Below are 15,848 nucleotides of genomic sequence, written 5' to 3'. Positions count from 1 at the left end.
TGGTGTGAATTTGTTCGGACTCGATCCGACCCAAATGCAGGAGGCACTGTGCCTTTTCTTTCTTTTCTTTTTTAATAAATAGCCGTCAGCTTCACATTATGGGAAAGTGTTGTTGTCGCCATTGTTAGGAAGATTAGTTGTGGTTTGACCGGGAGCCCGGAACAATATAAATGCTGAATGTGTTCAGCGATCAGCGATCAGATGAAGGAGAGGGGCGTCTCTCGCACAGTGCCTACAGGTTCACGCTGCGCAAGAAGTGGGGTGAATTTGGGTAATGTGGGACGATTTTCGCAATTTTGACTTCAGCGACCTATTGCGATATCTATCCAACACATAATCTCAACATATTATACATTTCTGAAATCTGTGTGTTTTTATTTTGCTTCCCATGTACGGGACCGTCAATACTATCCCCGTGTCAGTTTGGAGCTGAACTGCGCCGACCCAGCTGATACACAGCTTAATCAGCTGAGTGTCAGCTTGAGCCTATTCTTCTCGCGTGACGCGCATCCAGCACCAAAAATACAGTAAAAATTATGTTTCACATCGTAGGCTACAAGCCACATAACGTGGCATTGACATAAGGCTACACATTATGACCATATGAAACAACAATAATTTGATGTTTTTCCTCTTTATTTATAGGTTAGATGTAGGCCCTTTTATTATTTTTAGCCCCATATTATATCAATGATATATATTTCGCAGTTTAAACTTCGTGCTTCCTGTTTCTCTCCACCCCAGAATGTCTGTCCAATGAATGAATGACCTCAGATCACGTGTGGTTTTGCTTCGTAATGCTGGTTCCCTTGCAAAAGGGGCAATATGAAAGTGGACCACACCAAACAAAAAAAATCAAAACTCTATTTGGTCTGGACCAAAGCAAGTGCACTAGCGGACTTTCCCAGTGTGAATACACCCTAAGTGTTAGGTAGCACAAAAAAACCCTATGTAGTAGGTAACACACAAAAAAACCTATGTGTTAGGTAGCACAGAAAAAAATAAACTTATGTAGTAGGTAACACACCAAAAAAAACCCTATGTGTTAGGTAGCACAAAAAAAAACCTATGTAGTAGGTAACACAAAAAAACCCTATGTGTTAGGTAGCACTAAAAAAACAACCTATGTGTTAGTAGCACAAAAAAAAACGTATGTAGTAGGTAACACACCAAAAAAAAAAACTTATGTGTTAGGTAGCACAAAAAAAACCCCTGTGTAGTAGGTAACACAACAAAAAAAAACCTATGTAGTAGGTAACACATGTAGGTACTACAATGTTGTGTACCTTATTGTAAAGTGTTACCCATTGAGGATTTCCTTTCATCTTGTGAATGCATCAGGCCAAATGGTAAATACTAAAAGGGACTGCATTTATGTAGCACATTTAACCATAGCCTTTGACTCAAATGGCTTTAACCTCTAATTTCTCCTTTCACACATACACTCGTACACTGATGGACGAAGGCTACCACAATAGCTGTATGCTAACTATTTGGAGTTCAGTGTCGAGCGGCACAGGAACACTGCGACATGTGGCATGTAAACTCCCGAGACTGTTATGACCTTCTGGTCTTTCCTCTAGAACCAGCCTTATTTGCTTATCTTTGATACTTTGGCCTGCTGAAGCCTCAGTAATGCGCTAAAACTTGAAATAGAAGTTACCTGGATGTAGCTCTTCCTACACATAGACTGATTATAAGATAATGGGCCCCTGGGCACAAACTCTCAAAGGGCCCCCCACTCGTCCCTTTCCAGTCAGGTACACTGACTTTTCCACACAGATACATACAATTGATGGCAAAAACATATTAAGGGAGTCAGTGTTTCCCACATGATTTTGGGATACTGTTGGAGGGACCCTGTACCTTGTTGGGGGGTCCGGGGGCATGCCCCCCCTCCTACGCAATTTTTTTAACTTCTTAAAGTAAAATGCATCAATTTGGTGCACTTTGAGAGGAAATTTTAGAGGCTCTATCAAATCCTGAGATGCAGAGGGAACATTATTTTTCATATTTTTCTTAAACAGGCAGCACTTTTTACTCTGCAACTGTAAAAACAGTAGATTGGTCTGCGGACCCATGTTCTATGATGGAGGGGCCCATTTCAACAGATAAAGGGTGGATAGCTACTTTTTGTGAACAATTTAGAATTCACACATATAAAGCTTATTTCTGTATGTGTGAGGGGGACTTCAAGGCCCCTCATGGAGCCCCTTAGACAGAGCTACTATTGCTGTTGTTTTTAACTTGCTTTTGGATTTCTCCCCTACTAGTTGAGGGGCCCATGATGATTTCTATCTTGTTAAATTTTAACGAGTATCCTTATATTTAGGATATTCCTTTTTGGACCCTGTTATCAAAGTCAAAGTCAAAGTCAGCTTTATTGTCAACACATTCACATGTACAAGACATGTAAGGGAATCGAGAAAACGTTTCCCCCTATCCCGCGGTGAACATATAAAAAGTAAAAAGTGCACAGGCACAAACAACAAACATACGAGACAACACTAAAGATAGACAATGACATATAAAATAAAATATAAAATATTGGAGTTTCTGTATAAATAAATAAATAATTAATTGTGCAAAAAGGCAGTCAAATTCAGTTTAAAAAGACAGTCGTTAATTAAATACAAAAATAAAAATAGCAGCAATATCAGTCTGTAAGTGTGTAGTGATAGTGAGTTAGTCCAGAGTGTAGCAGGCAGAAAGGAGGCGACTGAGCTCTTTGACTATGCAACATGAAAAGTTACTATCAGTATCTCTGGCTAAGGGCCCCCCTGAGCCCTTGGGCCCCTGGGCCTGTGCCCGGTGTGCCCGTGCAGTAATCCACCCCTGTTAAGAGTATGCAGCAAAGATAAAAATAATTTACTATGGGACTCCTTCTTACCCCTCATGTGAAGAATACATAGCAACATCATCTGTAAATTGTTTGTTCCGGTGCTTTCAAATTGCCAGGTGTAATGTGGTTACTAAAAGGGTTTTAAGCTTGTTGCAGACATGATACATGTTTATCATGAAGCCATAGCTTACATTTATTTCCCATGTCACCACAGTTTGTCCCGTTCAGAGACTACATGGACCGCGCTGGGAACCACGTGCTGAGCATGGCACGGCTGGCTAAAGACGTACTGGCCGAGATCCCCGACCAGCTGATATCCTCCATGAAGAGCAGAGGCATTAAACCTAACACCGTACCACCGGCTTACTCGCCCAGCAACCACCCCCAGACCAACCCCGTCTGAGGCCCAAACACACACAGCTCCACCACGGTGGGGGTGGGGGCAGGGGCAGGGATGGGATTGATGGGAGCCCACCACCGTGACTGTCCTTTGGGGAAATGGAATCGCTGGCGTCGATACAAATCCAGCTGAACATAAAGATGACAATACTCCATTTTGTCTTGAAGCAATAAGACTGCTATGGGGGGGATAGTGTTGATTAACAGGGAGTATCGTCTCTCCGACTGCTTGAGGACGAGAGCGCCGAGAGGAGCCCGTTGTAGAAGGAGGTTTTAGTTGTTTGCTGTCAAAAGCTTTCAAAGTGGTGGTGTAATGGATAGCAAGTAAACCCCTAGAGAGAGAGCGCCTGTTTGAAGGCAAACATATATTAGAATGTGCCGGTGAGTATAATGTGTGAGATACATTTTGGAATCGATGTGTGTTAAACTAGGAAATCATGTGTAAAGTAATTTATTTATTTATTGCAGAAATAATTTATTTAGGGCCTTTTGAGGGCAGGGATTAAACCTATTTCCCATGGAGTTTTCTTATATTTTGCAACCAGTGTAATACGAAAATCCCCATTTCTACTTCAATAAGAACTGTAATATAAAAAGCATGTGATAAATCCTTTTAAGCAGTTTCTGAATCATTTTCACAGATGGGTAATTTTTGATTGCAAATTGTTATGAAGAGGACCTGCTGTGAGCTTTTGCCAAACTGATTTTCCATGTCTTATACACATTTCTAATATTTATATTAACAGTATAGACTAATAACTGTCCAAATAAAAGCACAAAGGCTGTAATGCTTATTAGCTGAATACAACAGCAACCACGATGAAAAATAATGCAAAGGATTCCACATTATGTTTTCAGCACGGCTTTAACATTGTCTTCCATCATCATGTTAAACAGGATGAGGACAGGAGGTATGTTTATAAGACAATTACTATACTGATTAACGTATATTTATCATACACACATTGTTTACAGAAATAATAGATAATATTCCAAAGCAAATACCTGCGCTCCCTGTTTGTATGCAGAAAGGTGAATTATACTGCTTAAGTTTGTCATCTCGCTGTTTGTGTTTCTTTCTGTTATAATGGTTTTGGTTACAGTTTATGTATAGGATTATGTACATCTTAATGACTGATGTCAACTAATACCCCATCCCGACTAGCACCCATGAATTTATTTATTTCCCTAAAAATGAAACTTAAAAATCACAAATCTTGCAACAGAGAAATTTGGTCATTGCATTGTTTCATGTCAATGTTTCATTTATTTTGTCTACTGTGTTTTACTCTTTCAAATGGATAGGTGCGCCCTGATGACATTGTTGCATACTAATGCGCAACAACCCAATTTATAACAACACATTGAAGTCCAATTTTAGTACCTAATAGTCAGTTTTACTTAACTTTTCAATCCAACCCAACTGTTCATAAAGTTAGTGTTTTTTTATTCTTAGTGACTGTGTGCACATTTTTTTAAGTTACAGTTAGTCATTGTGGTCCAGTTGTTCACAACCTAACTTTTCAATTTATAAAGGCCATAATTTCCATGAATATCTATCAGTCACTCACCATCTCGATCCAAATGTGCCTATTATATGGAAACATATCCAAATTCAGTTACCCAAGTGTTACTCCGTCAGTGGCAGCAGGTTTCATGTTTAAGATGCACATAAAGAAAATGTTATTGACGATAACACTGTTGCAAGATTGGGACTCTAACTGCGCTGTCTCAAGCAGTGCTCTGTTCTTTTTATACCTTCACCTTCTTCACTAATGAGCTTTGAAATAATGAAAGTTATCAGTGTCACTGAGCCTTGTTGTACAATATTCAAAGTCAAGGCTTGTTTACAATTCAACTGTGGCTATTAGCATATCTTCAAGGAAAGAGTGAACATTAATGGGTTTAAATAAGAAGTGAGTTCATCTCCGATCTATGGTGTTGTGTGTGCATAATGCGATCTCATTTTGCATTTTAAATGGTCATCAAATGACACAAGAGCGCTAAGGTTTACAAACATTTGTCATGTTGTTCTCTGAGAATGTGAAGCTCCCATTGTTGTTGCAATGTTTTGTGTTTCCAGCAAATGTGTTCACATGATTCATGCCTTTGTTTGACAAGCGCTGTTAGCCATCCAATGTTCTGTGGCTCCCATTGCTTCAGTGCTCTCAGTGAGAAGATGGAGGCAGATGAAGCTAAGAACGCCTCCTGTCACAGGCCCAGATCTATATTTGGATCCCCCCTCCAATTTAATTTGTATTTATTTATTTGTGATGACATTTCTCCCTTAGAAGACAAAGCAGCATTTTTTTGTCTGCCACCAAATTCACTTGTTCATCAGAAATTAAATGAGGCCATTAAGTTAAGTTACACAACACACATAAATACCAGAATACCTCTACTAAAAAGCCATTCAAGCCAAAAGGAAACTTATTATATACATTGAATACATTTGTAACAAAATATATTTAAAAGAGAATTATTTAGATGTCTAATTTATTTAATTACCCCTTTTAAACTGTAGAGTTATATATGTCATTGTTTCTTTTTTTACATTTACCTTTTAAAAACAATCCCATGGTAATCATTACTCGCTGAAAATCAACTATGAAATATACATTATTTGGCTGCTGATTTCAGTAAGCGTCAGCATGCAGCTCATATACTGCGAGAGTGTTTCCAAATGTGAAAAGAGATGAAAACAAAACATGTGGACACGAGTTGGGGCCATATGTTTTATGCATTGTTTTTTGAAATATTTAATGTAATTAATTAAAAAAAAAAATTCTGTTCTACAAAGAATACAATACGCTACACCCCCCCCACCCCCCCCCCCACTTCCTCCACATGGTAATCAAAGCTTCTACCCGCAGTAGTAAACAAATTATTAATACATGAATATAAAATGAGCACAGTAATGACACTTATGCAATCGCAAATAATTAAATGATTATAAAATATATTTTGCAGTCTTCAAGATGTCTTTCCAAGAACACAATTATTTATTTTTTCTCACTGTAGGAATGGCTTTTATTTTTCCCTTCACTTTGAATTTTCTCTGAGGCTGAACTTTAATGTGTACATAAGCCCTGGTATAAAGAATATTCAGTGCCAAAATGTGTTCAGTTATTGAACTTGGCCTTTTTAGATAATGTGCATGTTTGTGCCAAAATGGCAGTACGTTTGGTAGTCTGCCTTAATTTATCCTGATAAGTGCATCTGCCATGTGCTTCATTTGTTACTCGGGATGTTATTTAGAAATAACTGCCATCTTAAGCATGTTGCATCTCTGGTTTACATTTCCATTATTTTCCTATGAGACACATACTGTATGGGTTCTTCTTGCCACTACTCCTGTTTTATCCCAGGTTGTTTACATACCTCTCTTGGTCTCTGACTTGCATGCTGAATACAGTAATTTCCAAAGCAGGTGTTGGACATGATATTGTCGTCATACTGTGGTTTGTGAAATGCTTTGTAATGGATTGCCTTAATTGAAGAATAATTAAATAATGACAATATTGTTTTTTGTGTGTGTTTTTGGTCACTTGGCCAACGCTAACTCCCGTGACATCACTTAAGGAAATGTATCAGATTATATTTCCTCTCTCTCTCTCTCTCTCTCTCTCTCTCTCCACTTCTTTATTTAAGTCAAGGTTTGCGAGTATGAAACAGAGTGATGGACTTCTAAAACTGGACATTCAATTGAATTATTCAGTATCTTCGGTTGAACCAACCATCTTTGAGAAAGGAAGAAAAAAAACTAGGAAATTAAACACTATATTTTATGAAGTTAGTTTTTAGGTTAATTAATAGACTAACACCGGAAACAGCCGTGCCGAACTAACTGCTTCTCAGGGGACACAAGGCAATAGTTGACTTCAGAGGCCTCGTGCTTAACCACTATGGGTAGACTTAGGGGACCATCAATAAATGACTGTGGCATATACCTCTGGCAATTTCTTTACTGTGTTTTTGAACAGTATTGCTGATTATATATTTTCATACAGACTTATGCTCAGCTGTCTCAACTACATTTTCTTTTCTTTTTGATTAATTCAACTATCAGTGTTGGGGGTCATACATTAGAAAAGCTGCTGTCATGAGATTTTCATTGCAGCGTTCTTTTAACAAGATAGTAGTGTTTGTGTCTAGAACATCTATCTCAGAGAGCGGAATCAGCGATGAGCCCTGTCCTCACGCTGAATGTTTCCCTTAGAAAAGTGTTTTTCTCCCTCTAATGAGATGCTCTGCTGACGAATCAACATGTCCACCTGGGGAGACGGAGACAGCAGCTGGAGCCATAAATTACCAGCCTAGGATAGAGCCAACACCTCCCTTGCCCACCCACTTACTTCCCGAACAATAACCACCTACTGACAGCCAGGAAGAAAATCAACAGCTAATGACATATAATTATAACCGTCTTGTATGTAACATTTCACATATAGAATGTGCAAGAAACGTTCACAAGAGAGTTCTGCTCAGAAGTAATCACACCAATTACTCTGGAGTTCTGGCAGGCAACATGTGAAGAACAGAAATAGTGTTGAAAAACCAGGATCATGGCTAACAGAATAGTTTGAGATTTTTGGAATTACACTTGTAGATGAGAAGACTGATAGGCTACCTGTACAATAATAATGAAGCTACAGCCAGCGGCAGGTTAGCTTAGCATTGCAAAAACACTGCAACCAGATGGGAACAGCCTCGCTGAGAACATGGATTGAATCTTTTGTTTATCTCTCTGCAACAAAGCAAATAAGAAAGCGAAACAAGCCAAAAATGTTGGATTTCTTCAGTATTTATTTTCGAATTGTTGAGTCATGGGTTGCATCAGTGCACATCAGAAGTATTTCAAATTTGAAAACAGTACGCCAATACCTGTACTAATGTCTGTTTGGGCAATTGATAATATAGTAAATTATGAAATGTTTACCTGTTTTATCCTTTTTCCCCCCGAAGCATTTCAACTTCATTGTTCATCAACAAATATAAAATAAGTACAGATAAATATTAAATCACAAAAAATAAAGTTTTTAAATCCTTTCCGGCAACTTGCAATGTTCAATTTGACAGAGCAAAAAACAGCATTCTGTGAAATACACAAAGTACTTGTGCTTTTGTGAATTAATAAGGTCAACAGCCAGTCTGTTTTTTAATCTGTTCAACGGGGTGAGGAGGAAGGTGAGCAGAAGCAATCCCCCACTCTAATCAGAGATCAGGCTGGACCGCAGCTTCAGTAGAGACCCTGGGAACCAACTAAAGCAAGATCTCTTCCTGGCATGTCACAGGGCTGCCAGTGATGCCCAATTAAAACAGCCTCCAGCAGCCAAACGGGCTGTTTCTTGTCTGAGGTGTGTGGAACACCATCCATGTACAGCTCAGGTCAATTGAAATTATATTGCCACTTCTTTTCAGATTTGGAGTTAGGCAGCTCCCACTAACTGTTTGCTACAGCTCTGTTTTGTAACCCCTTTCCACTCTGCTGTTCACAATGAACTCCAATCACCTCAGGGCCACACCACAGCTCTCCCTCTGCGGCACAAATGCACTTACCACCACCATCCTCTAGCCACGTTTGGATTGGCTATAAATCATCATTAGGCTACCAATAAAGAATGATTCCTGTAGAATGACTGAGTTTCCAGTGCACTGTAATGGAGCCAAGAGTCGAGCAGTGGGTGGTTTCCCATTACCGCCTATATGAGATAATGTGTTTTAGATTTTGTCACCCAGGATAGCCATTCACATGGAAAATAGTTGTAGTGAATCATCTTAATTATTATGTTAGATTCACCTAAAAAAACACAAACAAGCCATAGTTCTACCTGTTTATTTAATATGCACATTCATAACATCAATAAGTAAAAAAATGGAGAAGAGTTGAGTACCTATACAGTACAGTGCTGACTTCTCAGGGGGGAATGTGGGAGATGTGCTGAATATCATTACATCCTGAGTGAACCTTATTTACTCTCGCTTCATGATGGAACAGCCTGTTCCCCATAAAATTGCTTTCCTATTATGGACAAAAACAACACTAATATTGAAAAGGACAGGGTTATTTTGTGATTTTCTGTGATTCCACATGCCAGCACAAGGAGACTGAGAAGGCAAATAACCCAGACTGATGTCAGCCAGTCTGTCCAAATGGACTGAATGCCAATGTTTTAATTGCCTGCACACTGAACAGAACACTGCCTATTCTATTTTAGAAGAGACGTTGCTTAATAAATGAGTTGCTCAAGCTTCTCAGGTATGAATAGCTGCTGGTTTTCTTAATCTTCCTTGAGAGTAAACTGAATATCGTTTGGAGCTAGACTGTTGCGGTTATTATGTCTATAAGAGAGTGTAGTTTCACTAAAGGGGACATATTATGCAAAAACTCGGGTTTAAATGTGTATTTCCGAGGTCTACTAGAAAAGGTTTTAATGGTCTATTGTACAAAAAGCCCATTAGTTTTCTACCAATGCCCATTTCTTCATTGCCTTTTCAGGCCTTTTCAGGCCTCTCCCTAAAAAATTTGGTTTTGACATCTACCCCCCTCCTATCTACATGGGCGTGCATGCACCGCCCTGCTCATTTACTCTATACCTACCTATATGGGCATGGCACACGCCCAGCTGTCACTTTTGTTTACTTTTGGCCAATGCAGCATGGAGATCGATGTTACCATGTTTACCTTCATTTCTACAGCAAATATCAGCACACTTATCACTTCTAAACCAAAAGCTTTACAACTGAACCTGGTCAGGCAGGAGTCTGAGCTGAAAACTGTGAAAATTGCATCAAGATTTCTGGTTTCCCTGACATTATCCTCAGGTAAATACAGTTTAAATATGTCACAGTCAGTAACAGAATATGAGCTAAGTATTTATGAATAAACTCTCTAAACTTGTAACATACAACGTTTTATGTATGTCTCTACAGGTTAAACTGGGGAATGATCTACAACCCAGTGGAGTGAAAGCTTTGGTTGTGAAGCCATGCTGTAAATGTACAGTAACGTGGCAGGAAAGGAATGTATCATGTCAAGATCCACTGGAAAGACATTATCTTTTGTAAAAAAAAAATATATAGAAACAATTACAGTCAGAGCTGCAAATTATCTGACACCCTTTCAATACCTAGTAGGTAATGTATCATTAGTGTGAATGCTGGAGCTTCCAGCATTCACACTATTGTTATCCAAATCTTTATTATTCCACTTCTTCCGTACGTTTTTTGGACCTTCATACCTCCTTCAAATCTTCAGCTATTTTAACCATACAAATACCAAAATGTTCAGCTCTTTAAGGACATGTGTGGACCTCTTTTAACATTTTTCTACCTTTTAAACTTTTTAAAATATTCAGCTTTTTAACAAATTATTTTAACACTGAAGCGGGTGGGAGCAGCATTCCAAACCGCTAAAACTTCATCCTCTTTGAAACCTATCTCCTCCCGCATTTTTTCAGCTAGAGACTCCATTCAAACTTTAAACAATTCACATGAATTGCAGCTATTAAAATCCTATTCAACTTTTTAAAATCTTAAACTGTCTTTGAACAAGCACAGTTTTAGTTTTAAGCTTTTTTCAGCCTCTTTCTAAATTTATAATGGGATCCGGATGGGACGGAATGTTCAGAGGCAGAGTGGGGAAACCAACTGTTACAGTGTAGAACTGGTGTAAAAATACACCAAAACCTTCCACATAACTGCCTCTCACTCCCACAAATTAAACCCTACGTGGATAATTTTTACATAAAAATGTAGGACATATTCTTCCGGTCGCATAGATGTGACTACTGAAGCAATCGGACCTACACAATGGGAGGTCTGGGCTTCCAAGCTAAATGGTGTCCAACCAACTGCCGCCTTGATAACTGAGACAGGAAATTTCTGGAGAAAGGCAGACTGTACCACACCTTTAAAATGCTCTGTTTCTCATTCTCTTCACATTACAGACATAATCTTCACACTGTGTCTTCATCAGATTCTTCTGGTTCTAACAATAAAATAATTTTGTCAGTTAGACTCACGGTCCGTCAGTTAGAGGCAGCGGTTTGAGGTGACATTTTGGATGAAATGACCTCTCTGAGGCTTCTAAAAGGTGGGATTTCTGCCTGATCACAGACCCTCAATAAGATATACACTCACCTTGGTGACTGACTCTGCCCATTAAAGGGCAATTTCACTTTTTTTTCTTGATTATTTTTTTCTTTTTTCCACTTTATTAGACAGTTCGGATAGGCACAGTTGAAATGGGGAAAACACTCTGCTCTTTGAAGGCCTATATCACACATCATTTTTTTTCATGTCTTTCAATTGTAATTTTATCTAGACATTTTTAAATATTCAACATCATTCCTATAAGAGTTAAACAATTCACTACTGTTCATACTTAAGACTGTTTCTTACTTTTCCACATCTTCATACTCCTTTAGCTGATTCATATACATTCAAGCCATCAAGGTAGTTTAGCTCCAAGTCTATTCAATTATTATTTCACAGTTTTAAGATTTTTATCCATGTCTTTCAACTTCTTCATAATTTCAGCAAGAAATGTTATTCAAACCTCTATATATTCAACATTTCAACTCCTTTTAAACTTATTTTACAAAATTATGACCTTTATAAACTTCAACAACTTTATAAACCTTTATAGACCTTTTTCAAATCTTCATACTCAGCTATCCAGTTTAGCGTAAGCTGTTTCAGCATTCACACGCATTTTCAGCAGGAAATGCATTTTCTAGTTTGTATTGTGATCACTCATTTATAATAAAGTTTTACTGTTAAAACATGTATTGTGTTGCTTACTGTCACTGTTTGCTTCGTGTAGTAAAGGATTACTTGAAACTCACATTTTCATAGTCAGGATGTTGGACTAGTTTTCAGACCGATCTACATGCATTGACTTATACGTTTTTTAATTCAACCCTTTATCTCTCTGAAGATTTTTTCTTTGAAACAGTATCATTACATTTTAAAATGACCAAAACCATACTTAAAAATAAAGCAGTTTATTCATAGCCAGTGAAATGGAAATATAAAGTGTACATAATTCAAACAGAAGCAAAGCCATATTGTATGTAACTGTCCAGTTGTTGCTGGTGGGCCCTGAAGAAGACCACCTGTTCCACCCAGTGAACAGTCCTCTGATGGAACAGATAGTGTGACGGTCCTTGTGGGTCAACGCTCAGGTCACCCAGATAGCTGTAAAACATGGCACATTCAATGTTACATCATGTGTAGCCTACATACATGATACATCTGTAGTTATGGCAAAGCTACAAACTAATGAAAATATATTTTTTCTTCCATTATTAAATAAGATGGGCCACTAATAAGTTCAGTATAGCCCTTGCTCAAGGGCTATACTAAACTGTTTTCACACAGGGGCTGTCACGGACAGACTCACAGATCTAACCGTTAGCATAAAAGCTAACGGGCGCTAACGCAGTTTCACTGTTTTCACACAGGGGCTGTCACGGACAGACTCACAGATCTAACCGTTAGCATAAAAGCTAACGGGCGCTAACGCTAACGCTAACTACTTAACCCAGAGACATTCTCTCGTTTCAGTCGGCGTTGGTTATTATAGGAGGGATAAATTAAAGCACATTACACACATTGAACTCATAAACGGACAGATTTGTTTTTAAATAGGACTACTTACATTTCCAGAGGAGAGATGGTGTCTCTCTGTCTTCCAGGCACAATCTCCTCCACACTCCAGTGTAACAGCAGATCACACTAGATTGTCAACCTTTGCTGGGCATAGCCAAACAACAAAAAATGAAGTAAATCCATTCAGCCCCGGTCTGCTTCGAGGCTGGGGTGTGATGGTAGCTTGAGGATGAGCTAACACTGCAGCTTGCTTCTCCTCTGTTGTTGCATGAGCGAGTGGAGGCTCAGCTGTGTGTGGTTACCAACGGGGCGTCTTGATTTGCCAATCAACTACCGAGTTTCTGGTAAGCTTTCCCGTGGGAGTATTTATGATAATGAAAACCGACCGGTTTCGTCACCAGTCTGTGTTTTTTGGAAGAAACCTTCAAATCCCCCTTTTTTCTAAAAAAGCATCCCTGAAGAAACTGACACATTTGTTTTTTTGAAGCTCGTGTGTGCTGGTAGAGACCCCAATAACCTACAAGGGTGCCCAAACACCTGCAATGTTTTGTTTTTCATAATATGTCCCCTTTAAATATTTGAATAATAATAATTTAACAAAATAGCACTTTTTATAAACTACAAATGAATGCAATACAGCTTGCTTCACTTTTATGATAACGAAAACACAACAATTATAAAGATAAGGACCCATTTTACACCAGGGCAGGCTGAATGAAAACATTAGTTTGGGAAATGATGAGGAATGGGGAAAATAAAGAAAAATAACCTCTTCTGCTCTACCCAACCAAAAAAAAAAACACTTCATGACCGGCTTCATGCTAATCAAATGGCTGCTACATCTTTGAGTGCTGATGCTGCCAGCAGCCATAAACTCTTTCAGCTATCAGAACCATTCCCTACTTGATGTGTGCTATTTAGCAGCAAACTGAAAAGCACACACACACACACACACACACACACACACACACACACACACACACACACACACACACACACACACACACACACACACACACACACACACACACACACACACACACGCACGCACGCACTACTGTCTTCTAGTCTAGTCGAGCGGAAAAAGGCTTTGGAGATTTCAAGTAAGTGAAAAGTGGGTACTTTCAACATAGTGCTCAGATAAAACTACACTGTCAACTGCTCTATCGGCTTGCTCTCACTGTATGTATTTACTATACACCTTAGGTCTCAGATTACCTCTTCTTCAGTGACTTAGAGCTAGGGCTGTAATCTTTGTGGCTGGAGGGGAATGAGAAGATGGGTCTTGCAAAGGAGAATATATGGGAGGGAGATGAAAGGGAGTGGTGACTTTAAAGACGAGAGAGAAAGAGAGCGAGAGAGAGAGAGAGAGAACGAGAGAGAAGCAATCGGAAGGGAAGAAAAGCTGGCAGGTGCAGAGGGCAGAGAGGGTGGGAGAATGGAATGAGGAGTAAAGGAGATTAGAGACAGCACAGGGGAGAGAGAAATAACGTAGTGAGAAGGACAGACAGTGGGGGGTGAGTATGAGGAGTTGGGTGGGGGGGAGCCCCCCATTGGGAAGCACTGTCTTGTGAGTCATCCGCAAGCATACTGGGTCCGGGCATGTTGCAAGCCAGAGACATATGGTCTTAGGGGACACTAAGAAAGAGGGTGATAGATGACTGCTCCTTGGATGGAAGCAGCAGAAGTATCCGTAAATTCAAGGCTACCTGATTGAGGATCTTTTGATGTGAAAGAACGTGATGCATGCTTCATACATGCAGAAAATCCTTATATAATGATTTAGTGACAACTCTTTTATTGATATGCTTCTGGCATGAGATGTTGAGCATTGGGGAAAGCCTGTTATTAATGATGGTTTGTGTGGAAAGGCTATTGCTTGAAAATAAGTTCCGTTATTCAAAGTCACCAATAGCTAGATGTTTCAAAATAATAGCCTTCCCCCCCCCCAGAGTTTGGCAGCTTTTACGATCTGCTCCCCAAATCCTTCTTTTCTTTCTCTCTCTCCCGTCAACAGAGATGTTTAGTAGCTGCGGTGTTGCCTGTATATTTACCCCCTCAGAAGACCCACAGACACATACATTGCCATAGTGTGTATCCCCCCCCCCCCCCCCCGCAAACACAATGGCACTGGCAGAGGCAACATAAATTGCTGCAGACTGTGAGCGGAAAAGATAACACCCAGCCACTGCCCACACAGCTGAGCTTCATCGTTCAAACCGTCAGCCACAGTTTGAAGAGAGAATGAGAGAAACCATTGCAAAGTGTGGAAACCAGTGGCTTTCTTATTGTCTATCACAGCCGGCTGAAAGAGTTGCACTGCTTCTCTGATAGCACTTCTGCTCATCTCCTGCACAGCTTCGTCAAAAAGGCGTTGTCTTTGAAGAGCTGATTGAAACTGACACACTCAGCATTGCTCGTTGGTTTTGCCTCAAGGAAAGTCCTTTGCTGGCTGATTCAAGTCAAGCAGTCTGCCAAATTTATACATTTTGGTTCAACGTTGTCATTCTCTGTCTCAGACAAGTGCAGTCACAATGGGATGGCAGGTGTACCTGGGCTAGGACTCTTTTAGCATGAATTTATTTCTCAAAACCCAGTGCTATAGGAAATGGATTCATTTTAATTGCTCAATAAATGTAGTTCTGTAAAATGTACAATACTCTTCGCTGTTGTGTAGTATGGATAAAAAAAAAAGTATCCACACAAATATTTTGGTATATTTAAATATGAGGAAAATGAAAGCTGATCTGATGCTGATCTCTAATATGACGTTCTCCAGTGTGTATGCCACTCATGATACATCGTGTTTCATGTGAGCTTAAATGTTGAGTTTTAAGCATATGTTTTATATATTTGTAATGTTTATTATGTATATTTTCAATTCATATTTTTCATTTTGTATTTAGGCAGGACATTAAAGACATACATATACACACACACATGATACACACACAACTGACATACCTTATCCCGGCAACTTAATTATACACCA

At 39.2% G+C, this 15,848-nt stretch overlaps 1 protein-coding gene across 1 annotated transcript in view; it reads left to right on the top strand.

Moving 5' to 3' along the window:
* The window catches only part of cpne5a (copine Va), a gene marked incomplete at its 3' end in the record, with an annotated part of 61,976 nt that extends 58,731 nt beyond the window's left edge, over positions 1-3,245 (top strand). Inside the window, exon 21 of the mRNA XM_080030322.1 lies at positions 3,057-3,245. Coding sequence (XP_079886448.1) covers positions 3,057-3,245 — 189 coding nt within the window. The remainder of the gene's footprint in view (positions 1-3,056) is intronic.
* Between the last annotated feature and the right edge of the window lie 12,603 nt (positions 3,246-15,848).

This window comes from Ammodytes marinus (assembly GCF_949987685.1).
Source record: "Ammodytes marinus genome assembly, chromosome: 7".
NCBI lineage: Eukaryota > Metazoa > Chordata > Actinopteri > Uranoscopiformes > Ammodytidae > Ammodytes > Ammodytes marinus.
Note: the sequence above shows the minus strand (reverse complement) of the source record. Positions and strands in the feature narration are given on the sequence as shown.